At 39.8% G+C, this 26,144-nt stretch overlaps 1 protein-coding gene across 1 annotated transcript; it reads left to right on the forward strand.

Annotated features, from left to right (window-relative positions):
• The first annotated feature begins 247 nt into the window (after nucleotides 1–247).
• Nucleotides 248–26,144, forward strand: SLC15A5 (solute carrier family 15 member 5). The gene is made up of 9 exons (XM_066550963.1): nucleotides 248–605; nucleotides 2,229–2,451; nucleotides 6,431–6,600; nucleotides 8,467–8,687; nucleotides 11,421–11,607; nucleotides 14,220–14,408; nucleotides 18,497–18,628; nucleotides 25,182–25,290; nucleotides 26,000–26,144. The coding sequence occupies exons 1-9, from the start codon at nucleotides 248–250 to the stop codon at nucleotides 26,142–26,144; spliced, it is 1,734 nt and encodes a 577-aa protein (XP_066407060.1).

Raw genomic sequence — 26,144 nt, forward strand, 5'->3', positions numbered from 1 at the left:
AGGAGCTGAAATGTTCATGTAGTTCTTTGATTTGTTGTTGTTTTTGAGGGTTTTTTTAACTATTCTTTGATCCTCTGTGTAATATCTCAAAAGTGACAGGTGCCCTAAGAAATTGTAGTAGCAGAGTGTGGAATTCAAAGCGAGACTCTTACCAGTGTGCTAATGACAGTGGAGGAGCACAGAGGTGTACCTGTAACTCAAGCTGATCTACTCAAAAAAAATTAAAAAAAAAAAAAGAAAGACAGGCATGCCTGACGCAGCCATGCAGGAGAAGGGATTTGTGAACCACATGGCTGACAAGGAGCAACGAGCTGGGGGAAGCAGCCGTGCTGGGAAGCAGCTGCCTGAAGGTGAGAAGAAGCTGCACGAGGCCGTGTGCGTGCTGCTGGTGGAGCTGTGCGAGAGGTTCACCTTCTTCGGCATCGTCTGCAACATGATCCTCTTCTGCACTGCCAGGCTGGGCTACCCCAGCCACCAGGCAGCCATGGTCAACATGTGCTTCGTGGGCACCTCCATGCTCACCCCAGTGCTGGTGGGCTGGCTGGCAGAGTACCTGGTGGAGAGGACCAAGCTGGTGTGCATCTGCATGTTCCTGCACTTCCTAGGTAGGTGACAGCGCTGTGTTTTACTGGTTCTTTTGTAGAAATGTGCTCTTGAGCATGTGTTTGGCATCTCCATTCCCCAAGCTTCTCTACCAGCTGGTTACTCAGCTCCTCCTCTGCAAAATGCTCTGCAGTGTTTTCACCTTTGAAGCTTTCAGTGAGACAAAGCAGAGTTTGTGTGCACCTTGTGTAGCTGGTGCACAACTTGGCTCCTCTGCAGTGGGGTCAGCTGCTGGCAGCAAGGATGCTCAACTCTTAAAGTTGGTCCCTAAGGTCATTAGTGTTTGGCACTAATGCCAAGCTTCAGTCAGAGAGAAAATTCTAACTCCTAACTGCTTTCCTGCTGTTAGGAGTAAGATAATATGTAAAGGTACAAAGGACTTTTGTACTTGGACAGGAGGAAAATTATTTAAGAACACACCAGTATAAACAAACTTTGCCTTAAGTGTCCTAATACCTGCACTGAGGGCCTGCCTGCTGTTGGCATGTTCTGAACATTCCTTGAGTGTTATTTTGAGCACTTTTTACAGAAAAAGCACTGCTTAAACAAAATCCACCTGCTCTGTAGCAGGTAGGGAATCTCCCATGTGCTATTTTGGCCTCCTGCTGTAGGGTATCTCCCAGCACAACCTGCTGGTTACTCTGGCAAATGAAACCAAGTTGATAGAAATGCTTTTTGCTTGGACCAGTTGTTGAGCAAGTCTGATTTCTACAATAGCCAGACAGTTATTGCTATTTAGACACACAATAAAGCAAGTTAAAAAAAACCAGAACATTCCTGAAATGTTCTTGAGCTGATTGCAAAACCATTATTCAAGCAGTCTGGAAAAATGTTTGCTGTTGTGTTCCACTTTCTCCTTTGGTGTTCTGGTTTAAATCTCTTTCTGCCACTTGTCCTTTCAGTGCTTTTCTTAAAGTAGAAGATTGGAGACACAAACACAATTTGATGCATTTGGGTATTGTTTTAACTAGAGCACTTCTTCCTTTGGAGATAAATCATTAAACATTCCTGATATATTAAAGTTTAATGCACAGTCATAGTAGTGGCTAATAGTGGTTTTGTTGAAACAGCAATGTATTTTAAGCTTAGTCTCCATTAAGACTTGAAAAATCTACAGCTGACTAAATCTGAAAGACTTGCTTTGCAGACTAGAAGTGGCAAATGCAATTTGTGGCAATGCTTCTATAGTTAAATTTTCTAAAAATCATATTTTCTATGAAGCTGCTACAGAAAGAATTTTCCCAAAAAAAGTTTTGAGAATTTATTTCTTAAATTATGATTCCTATTACAATTCTGCGATTTTAGAAGAAAAAAATCTGCACTCCACTGTGGGATGTTTTGTGGGTGTTTTTGGTTAATTGTTGATTCAGTTGATAGAAGAACCTGAATCCTTGCAAGCACTTCAGAGGAAATTTGGTTTCTCAGAGGTCCAGAGTGGTATTGCTTTACCTAACATCCAAAAATTTCTGCCTCTACAGAATTCTGCCTCTATGCTTTTCTATTGTTTATCTTTGATTTTCCATCTGTCTTTTCATACCTGCATAGAACATACATGCTCTAAAAAATGCAAATCTTATTCATCTGGTTCTACCTCCTTTCCAATGACCATTTCCTTTCCATTCCAGGCACAGCACTGTTACCTGTGGTGTCATTCCCCTTTGAAGACGTTCACATCGACAGAAGACACGTCCTCCTCACCCTGCCCAAAAGGGAGCAGAAAATTGTGTTCTACTTTGCACTCCTCACAGCCAGCCTGGGAATAGGAGGAATAAGAGCCATTGTGTGCCCTCTGAGTGCCTACAGCCTCGAGGACTGTGGGCCAAAGGAGCTGCTTTCATTTTTCAACTGGTTGGTAATTTAATGTTGGCTAAATATCTGTTGGGAGTGGTAGAGCATTGCCTTGAAATACAAAGGTTCTGTGGATGGTGGGTTTCATGTTTTGTTTTTAACATCAAAACTGAGATTTTTGGAAGAGTTTCCAAGAGTTAAAACTCTTCCTGACTTCTTCCTTTTGCTCATAGATGATAATCTGTTTTGGACACCTACAGAAGTGCTCAGTCAGAGTTTTTAGGATAAAAAAATTGCCCAAATACTCAAAAGACTGGCTAACCTTTTTGCTGTTGGAACAACCTACTACATTTGGTTTTCTGCCTTTAACATGGCTATGCCTTTAGGATATTTTGCTGTTGCTCCCTAACAGTGTCAAAATTCAATAATATATTGAGATTTACATCAGGGTAAATTTTTAGTAGTAGAGTACTGGTTTGCTGGAAGTCAGGGTTGTGAGTTGTCTCATACTCAACTCAGTGGTAGGGGTCTGCTGTATTAATTCAGCTTTGCTGCTGCCAAGTTCTGGCATCTGATAAACCTCTTGGCATTTGTATTTTGGTTGATTTTCCCCCCCCCATTCATAGGAGTAATTGCTCTTAAAATGGTTCTTAAAATCAGGGTTTGGATTTTTTAATTTTTTTTGTATGAATTATTTCTTTCTCCATGCATCCAGGGAGGTAATTTTTGATGGTTAGTTTGCCCTTATTTTCCCCTTCTGTAGCCCTATAGAGAGTGCTATATTTTCTGGTTAAACCATGCAGTGGAACTCCCCATATTTCTGCTTCAAGGCAGGGTGAAAGAAAGCCCTAAACTGCCCTTTTTTTTCTCCTTTACATGCATGGTTATTAAAATAAAAACTGAGCACATTTGCATATTAACAATACAATGCTGAAGAATCAATGAAGATCTTGGTGAATCAGGTCTCTCTTCCTTTGGGGATGGCTTTCCTGGCTATTCTTTTTTTCTCCAATTATGTTAATATCAAGGAGTTTTGAATTAAATCCAAACTTCAGTGAATAAAGTAGCTTTACCAAAGGTGGATGAGACTGTTTAGTTCCGTAGAGCGATTCTGCCTCCTTGACCTGCCCATAGCAGAGAAGAGGGGGAAAAAAATACTTCCTTTTTACTTTATTCTGAGTTTTAATCCTTAATTAGCAACATCATTTTGATTAAATAAGACTCTGGGGGATTAAGACTGGAGAGCAATCAGTTGTTCTGAAGGATAGCTCTGGAGAGTTTATTGTACTGTGGTCTCAGCCATTCAAAATTGTGTTTAATCAAAGTGACATTTTTCAGTGTTGATTACAAAGGAGATATAACATGAATAAAAAGTTCCTTGGGGGAATCCAAATGGGTCATTTCTTGGAACTTTGGAAATATCAAGAAAGGCACATGTGCAATTCAAAAAAAATTAATTTCTGCACTGGCACCCAAGGAGGGGCTATGGAATGCAATCTCAAAATTTAGAAAAATGGGGGGTTCAGTCTGAGCATTTTTTATCTAATTAAACCCTTCAGAATATGATCACTTTTTCTTGATAGCCTGTTCTCTCTTGGTGAGTGTTTGTCATGGGATTGAATTTTAAAATTCTATGAAATGGCATGGCATACTCTTGATGAGTTTGAGTCTCGTCTTATCCAAGTTCTGTTTAAACAATCAGAATTACTGAATTAAAGATTGGGTTAAAAGTCCTGGTAGTTACCTGTTTTCTAATTCAATCCTTCAAGAAGATTGCTTGGCACGTCTTACAGCTTGGTTCTAAGCTGCAGTATGTACTGTGGCTCTGACCTTATAAATAAGTACAATGTACCAATCCTAAGTGAAGAAGCAACTTGGATTCTGTTGGATTAGTTTTTTCTAGGTCCTTCTGCATTTCCGGGGTGAAGGTTATGGACTGGTTCTGTTTTGCACGAGGATAAATATGTTCTGTCTGTGGGGGCAGAGAATGAGAGCAAAGGGTACAGTGAGAATGGGCAGAGCTGTATCTCATCTTACAAACTTGTAAAAAAATGCAGAGAATGTGGGACCAATGGTGTTTTCCACCCTCACTCTCTCCGCTTTGTTTCCACATATTTCAGATCAATTTCTGCCATTTCCTCAATACACTTTATTTTGACTTTTTAAAAACTTTTTCTAACCTCCTTGGGACTTTTTTCCCCCATTTTGTTTTTGCAGGGAACTCCTTTTTCTCCATCCTGAGAAAACTGACCCCCTCTTGCCAAGCTGTATAAACATAAACAATACTTTTCAATAAGAACCACCTGGATGTTACTTCTTTAACGTTTTCACCACAAATGCATTTCTATAAAATGTTTTAAGAAGAGTATTAGGTTTATGTGGGATTGTATCATTTAAGTTTGTATCTGAACTGCAGTCTTGAAATGAACCTCTCAAGCTGGCTTTTGGTTCTCACTGTGAAGAGGCTTTTCAGGAAGGAGCTCTTCCCTGGCAAACTAGACAGAACATTCAGCTTGATGTATCTATCTAATCTGCCATGCCCTGGTGTGAGGTCTGGGACTCTTTATGTAATAAAAGCCTGAACTTTGTTCTGCCGCTGTCAGTACAATATGAGCACAGCCCAGAATTCTGGTATGGGTGTTGAGGTTAGTTTATCTTTCTTGGTTTGGCCATAGGGATTGCTGAACACATTGGATGGGGCTTTTTTATTCTCTATTTTGTAAAAGGACAGGAACTTTACATTTCTGTCATAAAGTATGTTGCTATGCAGCAGTGAAAAATGAAAGTGCTCTCCTGTGTTTTCTGCTCTTCAGGGTTTTCTTTGGATGCTCCTATTTCCAGCCAAACACTCAGAATCATGAAAAATGTCAGGACCTTGGGTAGCTCAGGCACAACTCTAAAAAGTTTGGAAAACAGCCACTGAAGCTTCTGACTTAATAATTGTCAGTTAAGAATTGATTCAAAACTTTTACATAAGTTCTAGCCAAATGAGTCATGTAATTATATCTTTTTAAAAGCTTTAGTTGAATGGGTCAATATTTTTATGTACGAAATCCCTCCAACTGTATCATCATTGAGTAACATAATTCCAAATCTTTTGTCACTGAGAAGATAGTTCCAGATTCATTAGCCCAAACACTCAAGTTGAAACAGCATGCATGATGCAGAAGTGGCACTGAAGAAGAAAATGAGCTTTTCTTCTTCCAGTAATATGTATTAAGCTTTATAATAGTGTATTTCACCTTTAAGGTAAACAATTTTGCTATGGTTCCAGCAAAGGCAGAGGAATCTCTTCTTGCAGTTGCTTCTAGACTGTAATCTTTGACACATTGGGACAGCAGTGCTCAATAACTGTGCTCTTTTCAGGGGTTCCAAGCTGCAGAAGGCCTGGCACTAATGGTATGCCATCTGCTTCCAGGAGTGTGTGATTTATCCTTTGGATGTCTTCTGTGCTTAGGAGGGGCCCAGTACTTACTTGGGAAGCACCTCTACTACAAATTACCATCTCAGAGACAATTATGGTGGGGAAACTCCTTATCAAGATATTCCAGAAGCCAACAAAAATTCAAGCTGAGCCTTGCAGCTAATAACTGATAAATCAAATTTCAATATTTCTTGCATTTTTTTAACATTTAATATTTCTTAACCAAAGGGTGGTGGCATTAAGACATTTCTCTTAATCTTGAAGCATAAGATTGGATGATATTTCATATGAAAAACTTGTTACCAGATATTAAATGTGTAAATGGTAAATGTTGATGTATTTAATTAATGTCACCCACAAGAATATTTCCAGTACCAGACTGATAATTTGTTCAGCTCTGCTGCCTTAGTACACTTACTTTAATCATATACCTCTTGGAGCTGAGACATTTGAGTGAAAATCTGTTTTAATTGCTGTGCTAATGTGTGCATGGTACTGATGCTGTCCATGATTACTATACTTAACCATGCCTTTAATTGGATGTTTTAATCTTCTGTAAAAGCTTTTATGTTATTCAGCCTCTCCACTTTTCTCTCTCTTGTCTGTGTGCTCCAGGTTTCACTGGCTGGTTAACTTGAATTCAGCAGTGGTCTTTGTCAGCATTTCTTACATCCAGCAGTCTGTGGCCAGGAACCTTGGCTTTCTTATCCCATTTGTGTCTGGGCTTATGGCTATGATCACAATTCACATGGTTCGGGGTGAAATGATTTACAAACCCAAAACAGGTAAGGGGCAGCTCTGTCTCAGGAAACATCTTCAGAGATTACTTTCACAGAAGAAATCAATATCTAAACTATTTCTTCTCTAACTCTGCCCTGTTTGGTGGTAGATCCTTGGGGTTTAGCCCTCCAAAATCTGCCTGTGAGAAATTCTGTCCCTCCTCTGGAGATTCTGGGTAGGCTGTAAAAGTGGGAAGCAGTCTCTGGTAAACTCATGGTTTTCTGTCATGTCAGGGCATGTCACAGCCTTTGCCTGTGCAGGAAGAGATGTAACATGCCTGCTGCTGGTGGAATTGAACTTGTCATGTTTTGTTCAACCTTTTATCTGCCCAACCCCTTCCATTCCAAAGGAAAGGAGAGGGCCATGACTGCTTTGGAGATCAGGTCAGATGAGCCAGGATACAGCTGTGTTGCTGCTTTATTGACTCTCTGCTGGGCTTATCAAGGGCCCCTTGGTGCATCTTCTGATTTCAAACCTGACTGAGTTCAAACTCTTGCAGAGCAGTAGCACCCCATTAGTGCTTCTTATTCTCTTTTTGTGTATGTCCAATCTCCAGTGTAGAGCAAAGCAAAACAACATTTCTCTAACTTGAAGCATCTCATTACAAGCTCTGTCAATTGAGCTAATACCAAATTTCCTGTTATCTTTTATTTACTTCTGAAAACTAACTCTGCTTTGAGTAGAGCCCCAAGTCCCACTTATTTTGTGGTTAGCTTCTTAGTCAATTCACTCTGGAATTATGAACCTTTTTTTTTTCTTTTATTCCTCAGATTTCCTCTTAAAATAATCTAGGTCTGAAACTTAAACATCACTTGCAATGAGTGGTGAGAATAGTTGCCAAGTACAGTCCTACAGAGCAATAAAAACTCTACCAACTCTCTGTTTTTGGGTTTTGATATGCTATTTCAGATTTTATTTTATTTTATAGTGACAACATTCTGCAAGTTAATTCCACACAGCCAGGGAGTTATAAATATTAGTTTATCTTATAAAATGTCCTTGCTTAGTACTTTAAAACAAGTGCTTCCACTAGGTGCCAATGGATATTTCCAGAAAATAATTTCCACACCAGAGATAGTAGGGAGACATTTTCATTCTGCAATCTTAGTTCATTTTGGGTTTTGGAAAGTATTTATTTATAGATACTCAAATTATTGTAGTGCTTTAGCACTCAGAAAAACATAAAGTGCCACAACCCCCATTTGTATGGATGGCAATTTGCCAAAGGTAAATGAACCTGCATTCCCAAGCCTGAAGCTAACAGTTTTGTGCTCATTCTACTTTTATTTCATCTGAAAAACAAGTTGGCAATTCCTGAACCCACTAACGAGTCAATAAGTTTTAATATGTCAAGTACTAGACTGGAAACTCCTCTTTTGTCCTGTGTGCTACTTGGAAGACCTGAGATGATAATTCTGACCTTGAAATTCATCCATGAAAATTCTCTTAAGCCTTGAACTCTTTTTTTAAACTCCTTTTCCTTCTCACTTCACTACTGCCCTTCCCTTGCTACCAAATTTCAGCAGGCATTCAATAAATGGAAAGAAAGTATGAATTTCTTTTGTTTTTTACCTGCTCAACCAGAGAAACACATGGTGGTGTGTTAAATAAGTGGTAATAAAAGGAGGTCTTCTCCATGGCTGTTGGACAGGATTGCTTCTGTAACTGGGTTGTGAACCAACTGGGTTCAAAAGAGAATTTTTTAAAACAAATCCAGAGTTATTACCTTTCCTCTTCCTAAAAAGACATAAAGGTGAATATACCAGCTTGTACTTTCCCTCCCAAAGTGTTTTGTCTTGGCTGATGTTTATCTTGACAACAGGTAAAAACATATCAATGTTCAGACGTGTCTAACTTCTGATTGCTTGCAGACAGTTCCCTGCTGACAATTTTTGGGGTGATTTTCAGTGCCCTGAAGATGTGCTGCGTGCGCCACCGCTACCTCAGCACAGCCATGCCCAGCTGGCTGGACCACGCCAAGGAGCACCACGGTGGCCACTACAGTGAGACTCAGGTGGAGGGCACAAAGTCACTGGCCAGACTCTTCCCCTTGTTCACCTTCCAGATTCTCTACAGAACGTGCATCATGCAGGTGGGTACACAGCTTTTAAACAAAAATCTTGAAATAGGCTCTGGCGCGTGTTTAGCACCATCTCTCTAGGTGTGTTCTTTGACTGTTGCTTTGCCCGCTGAGCAGCCTTGCCAAGTAGCTCTAATTGCCTAAGAATGCACCTTGCTGTAGCCTCTGATCCCCTCAAATAATGAGAATTGACTTGGTCAAGACTCATTAAGAAGCTTGTGTGAGTGCTTGCTGCTATCTTGGAACCTTTTTACTGGCTGAACCATCTTGTGTGAGTCCTGATCTCCTTGTGATGTAATCACACTTACCAACACTGAGACTAAGGCTCTGTGTTCCTGAAAATGCAATTTTCCAATATGTTCCCTCACTTTTGGGGAGAGGTAGCAAATCTTTATTTGCTGTTTTGGTTGCATGTTTCTCCTACAGTTTTGACAGGCTTGTGTGGCTGCTGTACCTACAGTTGAAGTTTTGGGTGGGTTTCCAGTCCTTTCACAGCCCCTCTGTCAGGCTGTCCTGGGCAGGTGTGTGTGATATAGATGTAAATGTGTCAAGAAGCTCCTTAAACTGACACAATTCCTTCAGATTCCTTTCTGTCTGGATGATCCTGGAATTGGAGGCAACTGGAATGATGAGTTTATGAGCCAGCTTGGAAATTAATTTTTACTCATTGGTGTTAAAATGCTGCTTAAGGAAATTCTTACAAGTGTGTGGCATATACTGCTGCACTGACACTTCTTCATGCCATCACTCCATGTTCCATCCATCTCACTCTTTCTTCTTTTCCCTCCCCATTTCCTCCCTTTCCTGCAAAAGTATTGGAATTGGAGAGTTGGGGAAGATTTTCAGAGGGTGAGAGAATCCAAATTTATTGTGAAGTATGAATACTTATATAGTATTTTAGGAAGGCTGGTAATGTTTTACTACAATGGTTGGGTTAATCATCACATAAACTTATACATATTACAACATCTCTTGCTTGCATAAGTTGATGTAATTTTCTTTTTCTGGTAAGTCAGTCTGATTTAATCTTCTTGCAATCTTTAAAGCTGTTTGTTCTTGCCAAGACTTCCTGTTATCAAACCTCTTATGCTAACCAGGTCCAAAGTCCATCATCTGTCTTGTGTGTCCCAATACAAAAGCACAAAAAATCCCATGCAAACCAAAAAAAAAAATTCAAAACCAAGAAACACACATACATGACCAAGGTTATGCATTAATGACCACAGGAAAATTAAAGAGATATTATAACTTATCAAGTTGATTATAAAGTATTTATCTAGAAAATACAAATGTCTTTCCACTGCTGAAAAAAGTTAATCTTTTGGCAGAATTTCCTACAAGTTTAAGACTCTTTCTTCAACTCAGAGATAGATCAGTATCTTTTTTGTAAAGATTAATAGTATTTTTTTCATATTCTTAAGTTAACAGCTTTCAGTGCTTGTGATTCATATTGATGATATTTTAATTCCTATTCAGAATTCAATTCTTATTTGCAATAGGCATTGGAAAAAAGGAACCAATGAAATTTGACTCTATTCTAAACATACATAGTTCTGTTACTGTTTATTCTCTCTTTTACAATTTATATTTCCTTTTGGAGGTGGAATGTAGGTGAAAAATATTTTTGTGAAGAGCTAGCATTTGAATAATTCTTGAGCACTGAACAGACTCAGAGTGGGTAGGATTGGCTATAACCATTGATGAGAAACCCTACATGAGCTCAGTTAACAACTATACATTGATTTTTGGACATCTATAAAGCAGCAATATTCTCCGTGGGTTTGAAATCAGTGATCATATTTATCAGAGTGTGCAGGATGCTGCAGGAATCCAGAACTTGGAGACAGAGTAAAGAACCCAATTCTAGGTTGAGTTCTGTCATGACTGTACTCTGTGAATTGCTCAAGTTGGAATTTCCCAGTCTGTGTGAAATACAGTGGATTATGGCTCCCTTCTGGGCATGAAATTAATTAATCAAGCTTCCTCAAAAAAAACCCCAAACAAACAAAAAACTCCACTGAAAAATCTGTAAATCTGTTGGTAGAAGCCATCAGGATTTCAATTTTACACTTTTTGATAAACACAACAGCTCTTCTCTATAGCCTCACATAGGCAGGAGAAAAAATTTTCTTTTTTAGTGAGAGTCTTACAAATTTACTTAATTTTGTACCCAGTTGGCTGCCACTGGGTTCCTCATCTTCTTTCTGTCTTTGGCTTTCAGTTCCCCCAGGTAAAAGGAACTCCTCTATGGGTGCCCTGACTGTGAGTTGCACTAAGCTGATTCTAAGGCTGTACCCAAATCTTTGTTCCCTGGAGCTTTTCAAGTGCTCCTACCCTGAGCACAGAATCGTAACCCTGTGCCTTGCAATTCTAAAATTAAATCACTCTGCATTTTGCAATTTCAAGATTCTGATCTGTTAAACACTGTCTGGGTGAAGTGACTGAAGTTTTGTGTGGAATTATTTAGTATTGCTGCTGATGGCTCTAAATAGGGCTGATCAAACAAACTTTTAGACTGTTGCTTAATTTGTTAAATGTAGGAGAAAATCTCATAAAAGGGAAATGTTATGTTCTGGCAGAGAGCAATCTTGTCATTATCTAAAAGGCTTTCTTCATGAATGCTCATTCCTTTTTTGCCAGCAGGTATTTTGTTTAATGTGACTTCTTCAGAAGGAAAAACTTGGAGTGGTTTCCAAATGCAGTGAAAATCTTATCCATGGACTGTGGTTTTATCCTTCAATACAGATTCCTTCAGGATATTATCTCCAAACCATGAATTCCAACCTGCACTTTGGTGGATTTGTCTTGCCAGTTGCAGCAATGAACGTGATCAGCATCGTGCCCCTACTGATTCTTGTTCCTATTTTGGAGTGTGTGAACTCCTGGCTCTTTAGCTCCAAGGACACTGGACATTCTCCAACAATTTACATTGGTATGTGAAAAACACACGTGTTTATACAGCTTTAATATGTTTTCTGGTTTTGAAAGAGAAATTTCAGGGTGGATGATCCTAGACAATTATATCTGACTATAAATGTTAACATGGATTTGTTTGGGATGATGCTCAGAAGTAAAAATGTTTCAAAGAAATTATTGAAAAAAACCCAGTCCTTAAACTTAAAACTATTCCCTTTCATAGATACTCTCATTAAACTTCCTACATTTATCTTCCAGTCTGCATTGCAAACCTCAGATGAAAATATTTATAAACTGCTATTTTCTCAGTGTGCTGCTATTAATTCAGTGCCCCATGGCAGGCAGCACAGTGAGTACTGACACACACAGAGGTATTAATCTGACTAAATTAGCCTAATTAAGAGTGTTATTAAGTTTTATACAAACCAGAAGCATATAACACAGCAGGTTGCAATTAGCCTAGTTTTTAAAATAACATCTGCATTAAAGCACAAAAAGCACATTCAGATAATCATTTTCCTTTAAACCATGGAAATTTCAAGTTAGTATTAATGTTCTATCCTGTTATGTTGAACAGCAGTAGAATATATGCAGTGGTTTGTTCTTAATAGGTTCATTTATCAAAATAGCCTCCTGTTAGGGGTGATAAACTACCTGAGGCATAAAAATACCTGTGAGTACAGGCAATGGCTTTAGATATCCAAGGATATGACTGCACCTGCAAGTATGGTAGACCTCTAAGTGCCAATATTTTTGCCAACAGTTAATTAGGTTCTCAATTATTTTCAGCAACAAAATTGGAAGTATAAATAGGTAGTTGGTGTTAAGCCAGCCTATAACTATATTTTAATTCAACTCTTGTAAGAAGAAGAAGAAGAAATTTAAATAGTTTTCTGGAAATTGTCAGCATGTTAAGAATAGCAGTTTTCAAGGATGAACCATACAGACAACTGAAATACCTGGTTGCTCAGTATTAAGGATCTGCATAAAAACTGTAATCTGCTACATTCTCTATAGTTGTTGGTTTATTCATGAAGGTCCAATACAGTTTCTAGATATTATAAATTAACCTTGTCCCCTAAATATTACTAAAACACCCCTAAATATCACGCCTAAATGTTACTAAAACAACTTGTTCTCCTGTAAAACCCAAGCCCCAGAGAAGTCTCTTGTTTTATAGAGGACTGAAGGGAGAAGAGAAAAGATGAAAACTGTACCTCTAAGGCTCTTGGTTTCTTCCTCAGCCTCTTAAAGTCTTTGGAAAAAAAAAAAAGCTGAAACTTTTGGGCACCTGGAGGTTCCTTTTTCTGAAATGTATTGGCTTTTAGTAAAGGAAAATGCTTCAAGTTTGTTTCACTGTTTAGGAATACTGAACTGCTGGAGGTTTCTTCAGTACCAACATAATTTTTCGCTGGGAGAACTCTTGCTTTGGATGACTACAAGAAGCTCCTTGAGGGCTTCATACCTGGCTTTGATAAGGTGCATTGGCCAGAAAACGCTGTTGAATTACCTTCTGTCATCAATTTTCAAGAAATAATTCATTGATATTCTCAGTAAGCACTAGAGGAGCCTAAACAGCTTCCAAGGCTCAGGTTAGGCAGGGGGGGTAGGATTTTTAAAGCTGTGAACCTACAGGAAATTGTGCTGCAATAAGGGTGTGAGAGTTTGGTGCTGAGGAAGAAACACAGAGGCCTGCAAAAAAACACAGCAAGGCTAAGGCCACTTAACTATTTGAGATTTTTATTCTCTTCTAAAAAACACTGACACTAAAAAAGACAAAGTGTATATATGTTTAAATTTAATGTGAAACAAAAGCTGTTGATGTCCAATCTAATAAGTGAAGCACTTGCCAGTCATGAAGGCTTGGTAAGAAAAATATAGTCTAAGCATTTGAGCCAAAACTGTCAAAAGCAACCAAATTCTACTCACATTATAGCTTAAAAATGCTGGCAAATCAGAATTTTAGTCAAAAAATCAATGGGAGCTCAAACCACAAGAAGTATAGATAATTCAGGTTCAGAGACTTGGAAACCTTGCTTTCTTTGTGTTTTTCTGAGAGGATACAACCATTTCATACTGCCAAGATCAGTATGAATCAAGATCAAGAAATAGAAATCAGTATGAAATCAAGATCAAGAAATAGAAAATAATATATTTTAATATTATTAAAATATTTACTATCCCACACTTTACCCTCTATGCAATGGGTAAATTGTGGGATAGTTATAATACATCTGAGTTTTGGAAAAATTTCCTGCTGCCTTTTGGTTTTGTTCCTACCATTTCTCTTGTATTATCTGGAAGGGCATTTGCCTCTTCTTTCTTTTCTCCTTCCTTTTCTCCCTCAATCTTCAAAAAAAAATAGTCAAAAGTTCTTCTTTGTTACTTTGAATTTCAGAGAAGTTTTTCCTCTCTCGTTCTGAACTCTGAAATTGTGTGTGTGCTGAGCTGGTGTCCTTTTGCCACATACACATAGCAAGCACTCTTTATTTGTGTTGAGGTGTCCAGAAAAACTATTTGGGGTGGGGGTAGGAAGTTTTTTTGCATTTCTTAGGAGTTTTCTGCACTCTAAAGCCAGGATGGTCCTGTAAGTGTGGCCTTGGTGAATGTTCTGTGCCCTTCACCCAGTTGTAGGTCATTTATCTGCTGCCCTTTCCGTGATGGCTGCTGGCTTCTCCGAGATCCACCGCAAGCACTTCCCCCAGGTGGAGCAGACTCTGTCTGAGGAGCTTCTCCTGGTCTCCTCCATGCCTTGCTTCCACCTGGCTCCTCAGTACATCCTGCTTGGAGTGGCTGAAGCCTTGGTGACTCCCTCCTGTGAGTAAAATCGAATGGGCTAAAGGAAGGGTGTCCTGGTTCTCAGAGAACTGTATCAGCTTCCTAAAAATAATTACTGTCATCTGATATTTTATCCCTGGCTCTCTTCCACGGGTTTAATGAGCAGATCTGTGCTTTACCTGTTTCAGAGAAGAAAAATTTGTGTTGCTGGCTGGTAGCTCAGGATGAGCAGTGATGCTCCAGATCCAGGGGAAGGGAGCACAACCCAGTCAGGTCCCTGGGGAACACAATTCCCTGTTTGGTCCTGGACCTGAACCTGCTGCAGGCAGGAGCTGGACTGGTGAGCTCCTGAGACCCCTTCTGAGCTGGAGTCTCCTGTGATGATTTTATTGGGTTGGAATAAAAGACCACCTAAAAGGCCACAGTCAGAGCAAGGTCAAGCAAATTTGATTTTTGGGCCCAGTTAATGGAATTACCATGTGTTTTTCACTGGCACAGAGCATATGTGGGCAGGTTAACCTGGAAAAGGGTGTAGGCAGCTGCAAGGTTTTTGTTAGTGCTCCAATCAGGAGTCATGAGAACATTCCTCCCCAGATCCTCATGTCTTAGCTTGTGACATGGAGACAGAGATAAACACTCCTGTTTTTCAGAGCTCAGCTTGTGCCTGCCATCCACACATTATGTAGTCATACTCTTGATTGTGAGTCTGAACCTTTTCTGCTTTCCATAATTTACTTTTCTGTGTCTACAATGACATTTTTGAGGCTTGTTTTCTTCTGAGGAGCATGCAGCGTGCTTACCAGTGTTTTACCTTGCAGAGCTTTTAAAATAAAAAAAAAAATTAGTATTATAAAAATAATCTCAGCAACATTCATTTAGAGACACAGGTAATGTAATTGAATGGCTGGTCTCTGCAGGCATTTAATTCTCTGGGTTGAGTGTCTCTTGTTCCAGTACAACCCCAGAAATGTTCAGGTTTGTGTTTAAGAGCAGGAAATAACTTCAGTGTCTCAGCTTCATTCTTATAGTCTGAGACTACCGAGTGCTGTGGGTCACAGTCTGTCATTAAAAAGGTAATTTTCCCTAGTTTTAAATACTTAGCACTTTCATAATGCCTCTTCATCTGATAGCTCTCAAGTACTTAACTGAGACAGGTTTCTAGGCAGGTAATTTGGTTTCTAGGTTACAGGCTAAGTGTAACTGAAAACTGTGACCTTCTCTGTTTAGCTTAACAAAAAAAAAAGGTTAGGAGGTGACTTGCTTACAGTCTTCTCATGCAAAAGCAGGAGAAGAATATTGCTGGTAGAATAAGGCCTTTTAATCTGGCACACTGGGACACAACTGGAGTCCAGTGACCAGAAGATTACATTAGCCTTTAGAAAAGAAATAAAACTCCTTCTTAGGGCTTGTCTTCCTTTTTTTTTTTTTTTTTGAAAAGACCTTTTTTAAAGGATTGTGGTTATAATTTCTTAGGAAGAAAAGCTTTCCTTCCCTATTTAAATAGGGATTAAGCATTGTGCTGAGAGGTGTGACTTAAGAACCCAGCTAAATGGGACTAAGTCTAAAGAGTTGCAGATAAAAAGCTAAAGGGAGGTGCCTAAAATAAGATATTGCTGTAGCTGATGGGGAAGGAGGTCTGCATTCATGGTAAAAATTGGTGCCTGGCCCTGTTTGTCATGGAGTGTCTTGGCTCTCTGCAGTCTGAGAACTCCAGCTGCTGCTGGAGAGGAGCCTGACTTTCCCCCAGGTCTTGCACTGGCTGAGGTCCACTGAGTCATCTCCAGCCTCTGCATTCAGGCTTCTGACCTGAGCTCTGGCTTTCCACTTCAGTTTGGTTCCTGAACAGCAATTCAGTTCATCCAGTGACTCTCCATGGATGTCAGTGACAGCCTAGACCCTCACAGAGCTGTCCCACCTTTCCTGAGATTTTACTGCCGTTCTTATGCAGAAGGTCAAATTCAGTCATTATTATAATTTACTGGACCTGAAAGTGCATGATCCAAGCTGAGGAGGGGAATGTTCACTTTCTTAAGCAGAGGGAAGAAAGGAGATAGCTCATTTCTGAAAAGCTTGGTTAAAGATGTTAGGTTTGGCACACTGAGCTCTTTATTTTCATTAGTCCCTCTCTTATTGAGGTCGTTCAGCCTGGGGAAGAGAAGGCTTCAAGGTGACTTAATTGTGTCATTTCAGTACTTGACAAGAGCCTACGAGAGAGATGGGGATTATTTACAAGGGCATGGAGTGACAGGAAAAAGGAGAGCAGGGACAGGCTGAGAGTAGATTCAATTAGATATCAGGAGGAAATTCTTTGCTGTGAGGGTGCTGAGGCTCTGGCACAGGCTACCCAGAGAAGATGTGACACTCCCACCCCTGGCAGCGTCCAAGGCCAGGTTGGACTCTCAGTAGCCTTGTTTAATGGAAGGTGTCCTTGTCCAGAGCAGTGGGGTTTGGAACTGGAGGACCTTTAAAGTCCCTCCCAACCTAATCTATTCTATAGTCCCTGATACTTAGAACTGTATTTATACAATATTTTTTATTATCTTGTGGACAGAAGTTTTGAATAATCGTCTGCTTCGGGTGGCATGAGCATCTCTTAGAATAATATCTGCCACTAAGCAAGTCTGAAAAATAAAATCAAACAAGGATATTGTTCTCCTCAACAGTGCTGCAAAGTTCTCACAAGCCTTTGACAGGCTGAATTTGTAACCCCAGCTTGGTTTAAAGCAGGAAGCCACAGCTCTGTTAGTTGGAGGATATATTGGGGATGGCTTTGCCCACCAATAAATTGCAATCGTCTCCAGGGGGAAATGCAGCAGCTGTCTAACAGCTCTCAGCAGCACTGTGGGGAAAGGGAGGAGGGGAGCAGGCTATTGAAACAGCAGGGGTAATTTAGGTAAGTAGGATGCAATTACCCAGGCTGAATTTGACCAAGATGCATGTTTTGCACCCCTGCTTTTAGAAGGGAGGAACAAGCAGAAACTTTTAAGTCTTTTAGGGTCTCCAGTTAGCTGTACAATGCTTCAGGCTGTTGCCTCTACAGATGGTGACCCAGGCTCACCTGCTTTCTCTTGCCCTCAGGCTTCTGGTTCCTATTGTGAGTTGGGAAGAAAACACTATCCATGGTATTTTTTTCTTTCATATGTTTTCAAAGCTCTCATTTGGACATCCGAATTAAGAATGGTGAAAGATGGTGATTGCAAAGTTTCATTTGTATTCAGAGGGGCTTCAGGCAACTCAGCATCCAAATAGGACCCTCTGCTGGCAAGTTTTTCAAGCTGAAGGTCATTCTAATTCAACAAATAAAGCAGGCGAGGACACTCCAGGGTTGGGAGAAAAATTGTGGAGGAGAACTCAAGGAGTGAAATCAGGAAAGAAAAGTTCTTGGTGTTAGTGAAAATTGCACAAAAAGAACAGCTATCATAAAGTCTTGCTGTTACAGCCAAATTAAAGCTGGTGGGATTATTTATAGTCATCCATGCTACAGCAGCATGCTGCAGCTTCCCCTCTCCACCAAAGCTGCTGCTGCTTCTGGTTCAGCCTTCTGGCAAGAAAGTGAGAAATGAGGTCTTAAAAATGAGCCAGTGATCCTGGGGATTGCACTCCAGGGAAGAGGAGCATTGTCCAGCCTTAAGGTAAAGCAAGCTAACTGTCCAAATTAAGGCAAAGCTCTAGATTTTGGAAGTGTTTACAAGTGGCTGTGCTGCACTGGCTCTGAGACAGGAGGTCCTGCTGTTCTGCAGTTAAATATCACATCCTTTGTCTTCATTCTTTACTGGCTGTGGTGGTGTTTCTCTGCTCTTGCTCATGGCTGAGGTTTTGAAAGGTGCAAGCAAATGTCTGGGTGAAAGATCTTTCTGCACTTGTGGAATATAGATAGCTGTGTGTGGGCAGTTTATTACAGATATTCATTTAAGTTTAGATAATGTGTTGTTACAGGGTACATATTAACATGTTGTAGGGTACATCTGATTGCCCCTTTGCAGAAAGTACATTCTCTGCATAAAATATGGATATTCACTGATAGAGATGCTTTGAAATTTTTGTATTATCTATGCTCTACCATAATTTAACTCTTTTGTTGTTTTGGGGTTTTTTTAACTTGTAACTGTATTTTCTTCCTTCCTAAGGTTCCTTACTTTCATTCTGGCTTGTGCCTGAAAGAATGAGAGGGATTTCCATGCATTTTTTAGCTCTCTTTAATGGAGCTGGCTGCTTTATGGGAGCTCTCATTGTTCAGACAGCCCATGCAGGCACTCAAGGTAAGAGTATGCTCATGGTGAGTGCTCCTGAGCAGTTTTCTAATATTATTGATTTGGAGAATCAGGCAGCAGAATTAAAAGGGATGCCAAAGTTTTATTGATTTGCTCTCACAATTAAGATGGAATTAAGATAGGAAATAGCCTTCCAGCTGTATTCATCCAATTTTAATGAGTCATCTTAATTTTGGTAGTCGGAGTAATTAGAGGATGGCATCTTGCAGGAAGTCCTCCTGTCCAATCTCTGTACTTCTATTATGGAAGACTGAAAATAATTGGCTAGGAAGCACCTTGTTTGTGTTCATGAAGGAGTACATTTATGTTGTTCACACTTACATGGAAGCCTCTGGCCTTGAGAGCAAGATCTGGGCTTTAAGGAATGGGAAATATTCCTGTCTGTCTGTCCCAGTGTGGGACAGGATTGGGGTTTCAGGGCTGAGGGTTTCAAAGCTGTCTGGGGAATTCATTCTCCTGGACCCACTGGTTCCTCTGGCTTTGCCCAGCTTTTGGAACAGCCAGGTTCTGTGACAATGCTGTCTCACTGTGGGCTTGTCCTTTTGCAGATGAATGCTGCAATTCCCACAAATCTTCCAGTTTCAAAAGGAGTTACTGCAGGTTTAGCCTGTTGAGGTGCATTTAGTAGAAGCTCTGAACTTGTTGTTCCTGGGTTACTGACTTTCAAAATCAACCAGCAATGTCTTAAAGTCGGTTTTCCTTTGCTGCTGGATCTTTGTTCAATACAGAAAAGACTTGTTCCACAAGGAACTGAGAGACAGGCATCCCAAATTTGTTCACAAATTTGAAATAGTCCCACTTGCTGAAGGAATATTTCTGAAGATGCCATCGCCAAGCTCTGGTGGAACATTTACAGAGAATTTTCCACTAGAAACCACAACTGCTGGCCCTAATGCATGGCACCACTGCAATTGGTGCAGGATTTTGTAACTGTTTAGGGTTAAAGTTTTGGGTTCTTCTCTTTCCTACATCATGTAATTTAAAACCAAGCAGAAATGGGTGTTTTGAAAGTGTGACAAGAAATTTTTATTCCTACTCACAAGATCTAAACAAACAAATGATGCTTTGACATGCAGTCCTGTTTTTAAGTTAAAAATTCAATTAAAATTTTATTACAAGGTATAAAACATCACCTGGAGATGGGTAAAAAACAGGAATGTCTACACAGATGAACCAGGCAAAGAACTACTAAGCCCCAAGCCATCCAGTGTGGAGAACTGAGCTCCTTGAATATCCCCTGGTGGAAAAGGTTGTTTTTCATTATTCTGAGTTCAGTGTAATATGGGTTAAATTATACAAACATTTTAAGACAGACTGTTGCTGAATTTTTCTCTTCCCCTCTTTGAAGTATGGAAACTATTAATTTTTATGCAACTGAAGTATTTAGTAAAAATGACATTTTACTGTAATTTGATTTTGGAAATAAATAATTGCAAAATAATCAAGCATAATGTCAGCACCAAAATATTTTGCCTGTGTTGTGTCACTATTATGTAATTGATTTCTTTACTGAGTATTTCTGTACTCTGTGATAGAGGAAACCGATTTTTGCATTTGATTTGCAATTCAGTAGATTTTTTATGGTTTTCTATCAAGGTGATTAATCCATTATTTGTGAAACCATTTAATTGACTCATAAAAAGTTTTTTCTTGCCAGAAATAGTGTTTTAACAGTGATGGTGAGATGGTGAAACCAAGAAGCCTGAACTCTAAATTCGCCACAGGCTGCAGTTGCCACATTCTATCCCCTTTTGTTCAGGATTCTTGAGCAAACTGAAAAATTTCCTGGCTAAAATATTCCTTACTCTTAGAAAGTTGGGTGGCAAACTTCTCAACTTAGCTTTTTTCTTTTTCTTTTTTTTTTTTTTATTTTTCCAAAGCTGTCTTTGTTTAACTTTGTCAGACCTGCTGTTCCTGTAGGTGGAATTGAGTGCACCATTATCCTGAGCAAAAGTCACTCTGGAATTTCCAAGGGAATTAGTGACACTCTTTAATCAGATTAAGATGCTGTGATGGGAATGACTTCTGCTAAGCAGGAAAAGTCCTCTGCAAAACTTGAAAAGCTTTAGGGAAAATCAAGTGAAAAATGCTTGGTGATTCCTCTGTGGCTCTAGTTAGGAGAGTGTTAGAGATTACTTTTCCTATTAATATGTAAACAACATATTACCGGGCTCTCACTTTTTATTTTTAAGAAAAATTAGGATCTCACTGGGTATCTCTTTCTCAGTGTTCCTTGAATAAGATTAATAATTCCAAATTACCACACAATTCACAGCTGCGAATTGTGATGATGTTCCTGGGAGTTCATTTGTGTTCTAACACTCCTCTGCTCATCCCAGGCCGTTCTCCTGCTGACTCCTGGATCAGAGTGGGTTTAGGATCAGACTTTTGGAGGGGGGGATAGACTACAGCAAAACAAAAATGCATTTTAGGCTCCCTTTTGGTTTTCCCCTAGTTTGGTAGGAAATGTTATACACACAATTTTTACAGTGGACAGCTTCTTACAGGGGACTTTGGTGCTCATTACAATCAGCAAAATAATATTTTTTAATTTATTAAAACCTAGTGGTTGCCTAATGAATGCACTAAGGATGACTGCTATAGGGAACAAGTTTGTGGCCTCTCTTAAGTCAAATTAAATTCCAATGACACAAATTAAGCTTTTTACTTTTTCAGGTCTGTTTAAAGAGCTTGTAAATATTCAGTATCTGGACAATTTATGAAACTGGGAGTAAAGCAAACCAACCAGAACTTTTTTTTTCTTCCTAAAAAAAGGCTCAGCTAATTTACTAATTTATTTATATTGGAAGAGCAAGTTCTTTCTCTTTTGCAGCAAGAGAGGATAGTGCTTATGAGTGACTCCTGGGCTATGGATGCTTTTGTCTTGTCCCATGATTCTTGTTTCACTGAAACCTGAGCCAAGACTATTTCTGGTTCTCCCATCTCTAGCACTGAGACCATGTTTTTCCATGTTCCTGCAGCAAAGTAGATCCTCCACTGTGTATTTTGAAGTGTTGAAGCACAGAGGGTGTTGACAAAATTTAAACATTTTTATATCCTATTTTATGCCACTAGTTTAGAATTTTATTTGGGTTTTTATTGGCAGAGTTGATCAGATATCAGTCACAGTCAAAGCTGCATTAATCATTTTTAACGCATCTATGGAGGATGGTGTGAATATGATAAAATAAGACTTTTTTTAAAAAATTTGACGAGTGCAAACAGATGATGGGTGACAGTGATATTTTCAGTACAAGCTGGGAAACTGCTTTCTTTTGGATCTCTTACCTCTCCTAACATTTTAACGGAAGAAGATGCAAGACAAAACCTGTCCTCTTATGCCAATCATTTCAGAATACATTTCTCTAAAAATATTAATATAAATATGTAAGAAAGAAATAAAAATAAAAAAAGGTCAGAGGAAGGAAGCTGTCCCAGACACGGTTTTCCTGCTTGTATTTAGAGAATCATGGGGGGGGGGGTGTTGTGGTTTGAGTTTGGATTTTTTGGTTCTTTTTATCATTTTAGTCTTGTGCGATTCTAAATACCAAAGATGATAAAGCTAAAGGATATTTCTTGCAGTCCAGATGGTGGTGGCCACTGGTGCCTACTTAGCTAATAGGGATTAGAGGCAGAGTGAGACTTTAATTTGGATATGATCAAACACTAAATATGCGTCCACTAAATTGATGAAATCAAGGAAGGCAATACAAACCTTGTTAAAATGAGAATTAATTTTTTTTATAATCATAGCATAGGTTACAGAATAGCTGCAAAAATGCAGGAATGTTACAGGATAGAATAACTTCTGGCATTTGTTTTTTCTTCAAGGTTTTCCCCATAATAAAATAGAATAGTGCAAAAAATCCTGGATGCCTCCCTGTGCAACTTTTCCTTGAGCTCTCTGAGGGTGCCACCAGAGAAGCAGAAATGTTGTGTGCACTAATATTTGTCTAAGACTGGCCCTTTTTAGGTTTTGTTCGATGGCTGGTGTTGCCAGCAGCTCCTTGCTGTCAGTCACCCACCAGAAACAGCCCAGGAAAGTTTTTGTCCATGTCCTAATCTCTGCTTCACCTCCATCTCTGCCTGTTTTGGAAGGATCAGTTGTTTCCTCTTGGTATTGTAAATTATCCCTTCTTCTTGGACTAACTGAGCGATTTTTGGTGCAAAATTGATACAAAAGGACTCAAAAATGTCAGTGAGAATTTACCAGGTGCTTTCTTTCCATGATTGCAGAGCAGACTTGAGGATCAGACTCTGCCTAGGCTTCATTTTCCAACTTGTTCTAAATTTGCCATAAAATACATAAGTAATTCACCTCTAACCAGCAGAGAAAATCTATTTAAAAGAATGTACCTAAAGGAAACTTTCTGTTTCTTTGTGGTGATTCATGCTTCTAAGTATTTCTATTGTTGGAATAAAAATGGAAATCAGGAGCTTGTTGCAGAAAGTTAATTCCCAGTGAGCAATTATCTGTGTGACAAACCAACCTTGTAATTGCCACTTTTGTTGGCGATCTCCACAGAAAAGAAGTTCCACAGAGCCCAAAGGCAGTATCTTTTGGGGGAAAGTGAATTGTTAGCATGTTGCATGCTGGGGCAAGGATGGGGAAGTGCTGGACTCTTCAGTCACAGCAGTGCCCGTGGTGCCTGATTACAGCAAAACCAGAAAACTGGCCCAGGGAGACGCTGGTGTTCATGGCTGAGGGTGAAATCCTGAGAGGATGAACCCCAAAGGCAGTCAGCCTGCAGAGAGCTTGTGGGAGGTGTTGGTAGGGTCAGGGGTGAGAGCATCTGAAGGGAGTTCTGGTGCCTGAAACATGTGGGTGAAGTTCTAGCACTGATGACTTTTCTCTCAAGACTTCCTGCAAGCAGAGGAGAGGATTCTCTGTAAAGTGAGTATAAGCAGGTGTAAAATATAGTCCAGGTATATCCCCTATTTCATGGGGGAGAAAAAATTAAAAGGAAAAGTAATGAAAGAGAAAAAAGGAGTGAGAAGTACTTATTTTTTGGCTGTAAGTAGGGAAGGGTTATATTAATTTTTGCTGCATCCACTGATGAAAATGTATACTGGAAGGATTATAGTCTGGATATCCTTAAGACTACTGCCATCCTTGTTCCCCTGTAGAAGAAGGGACAACAAGGCTTGTTGTCCCTCTCTGTGAGGAAAAGAAAGCCTTGATCCCAGCTCTGATTGGAAAAGAAAACCTTGATCCTAGCTCTTGCTTTGGACAGAGCAGGAAGCTAGAGAAAAATTGTGCGCTGTATGGCAGCTGGAACCTCACCTGTATCTCACCAATATACTGCCTGATTTTGTCCCTGCCTGTGCTGTTGATAATTTGGATTTTCTAAAGGCTCTCTGTCATTATCCCGGCCTCACTGTTTAAACACTGGTAACTCCTAAAAGATCAGGGAGGAGAGAAAGCAAGGATCTTTGACCCAGGCCATGGAGAAGTGAGAGTGGAATTCAGTGCTTTTCTTTGGTGTCTTTATCAGTGATAACACAGAGAATGGTGCAAATGGACCTTTGAAACTCAGAAGCTGCAAAATTGTTTTTATCAACTTTTTAAGTATATGTTTTCTGTTCAGGTTCCACTGTAAATGCCATTCCATGAGGAAGCTCCTGCTGCTCCTGCAGTTAGCCCAGCCAAGGTGGATAACCCAGCAGAGTGTGAACTCTGCTTTGGCAAGCTGCCATGCAGACCCCCATGCATGATTTCTCTTTCATCACATCCACATGCTCTGGCTCTTCCTTCCATTGGCCCCTGGGGGATGCAAAATGACGTAAAATGAAAAACTACCTGATTGTGAATGATGACAGTAAAAGTTTATAAGCTACTAAAATGAAGTTACAGCACCTAGGAGCTCAGTCACTTACAGTGTGGGATGATGGGTTTTTAAAACTGGCTCTGAGATAATGCTGCCAAAGGAAGGGAGCAGGCAGAGGTGTGGTGGTGCTGCTCTGTGATGGGCGAAAATGTAACGTGGCATGGAGAGAGCTGTGCAGGAGCTTAGGAGAACTGATGGCATTTGTTCTCTGTCAGCCCCAGGAGAACTAAAGGCAACAGCTCTGAAAAGAAATGTGTTTATAGCTCTAAGATGTGAAGGGAAGAGAAAAATGTAAATATATCAATGTGTGTTTGGCAGGGTGTAATCCTTTGGTGTCTCTCCCATGCTGTGGAACTGCTCTTTGTCTCTAATTAGAAAAATATTTACAATCTAAGGATGGCAATCAGTGTGCAAAAGTGGCATTAGTGGCCAAGAGATCTGTTAAGGCCATCAGGTTTTTACAATATAGCTGTGGTAAGACGTCTGGGTTTCCTTCTTTTCCCATTAGCTCATTCAAGGGGTGGATTGCCACATTATTGAGATGGGCAGGATTTAATACCAGACTTTCATGCAGGGGAAAGGTGACTTTGGGCACACTGATGCTGCTGTAGTTCAGATCAGGGCTATGCTTTTCATCTAAATCTCCCAATGATCTGATTTGCATCTCCTACTGCAAAGCAAACTAATTCTGCTGCAAATGTCTCCTTCACCAGGCAGCTGGTTCCCACACTTGCTGCATGAAGGTAAATTGGAGAGGTTCTTCTTCTTCTTGGCATCCTTAATGATGGTGAACACCCTGGGGTTCTGGGCCATTGCACACAGGTACGTGTGAGAAAATGAAAACTTGGTGTTTTGTGTGTAGGTGCAGGTAGAAATTCTAATAAAATCTGTGGACTAGTGTGTAATAAAGAATTGGTAGTGATAGATCACATGTGGAGGGGTGAAAAAAACCCTAAACTAAACTGATGTAATTAACCTTAAATAGTCAAAGGGTCTTAATTCAAAAAGCCCTAAAGAAAGAAGAGCGTCGTATTCTTACTTTCATCATACTCTTTCTGGAAGGGTGTTAATTTTTTGGCAGGGAGTTCAGATGGGAACACAAAGCTGTACTGGCCATGGAACTGACCTCCACTGGCCTTGGTTTTGTAGCCATTTCCAGAAAGCATTGCTGCTCTCCCAGAGAGCTCACGCCTTCAGTGTGGAACACAGGGGTGGGGAGAAAGCTGCATTGCTGCTTGTGTGCAGCAGTTGCAACACAACAACCCCCAAATATTTTCTGGTACTCTACTGGGCATGGGAGGAAAGCAACTTCCTGCTGGAGGCAAGAGAGCTCTATGCCTCTTAAATGCCATATTTGCATTTTCCTTTTTTTTTTGACTGCCTTGAAGCCCAGGACTTGGAAGGCATTTTAACTTAAAAAGTATCATATAGGTATTTATATATTATATAAAAAGTTATGTATAAACAATGGGTGAAGCTAATACCTTAAAGTATAATTATTTTGTTATTTTCCTTCTATATCTCCCCCCAGATACAACAATCTTCATGAGGATTGCACCAATGGGTTCAGAGGAAGTCTTCCTGGAGAAAAACTTTTGAAGCATGAAAAAGCCATCAAGCATTATAATTCTGTCCAGGAAAGTTCTCCCCTTTTGTCTCCTGTGGAGAAAACCTGA

This window comes from Molothrus aeneus, chromosome 5 (genome assembly GCF_037042795.1).
Source record: "Molothrus aeneus isolate 106 chromosome 5, BPBGC_Maene_1.0, whole genome shotgun sequence".
NCBI classification, from domain to species: Eukaryota; Metazoa; Chordata; class Aves; order Passeriformes; family Icteridae; genus Molothrus; species Molothrus aeneus.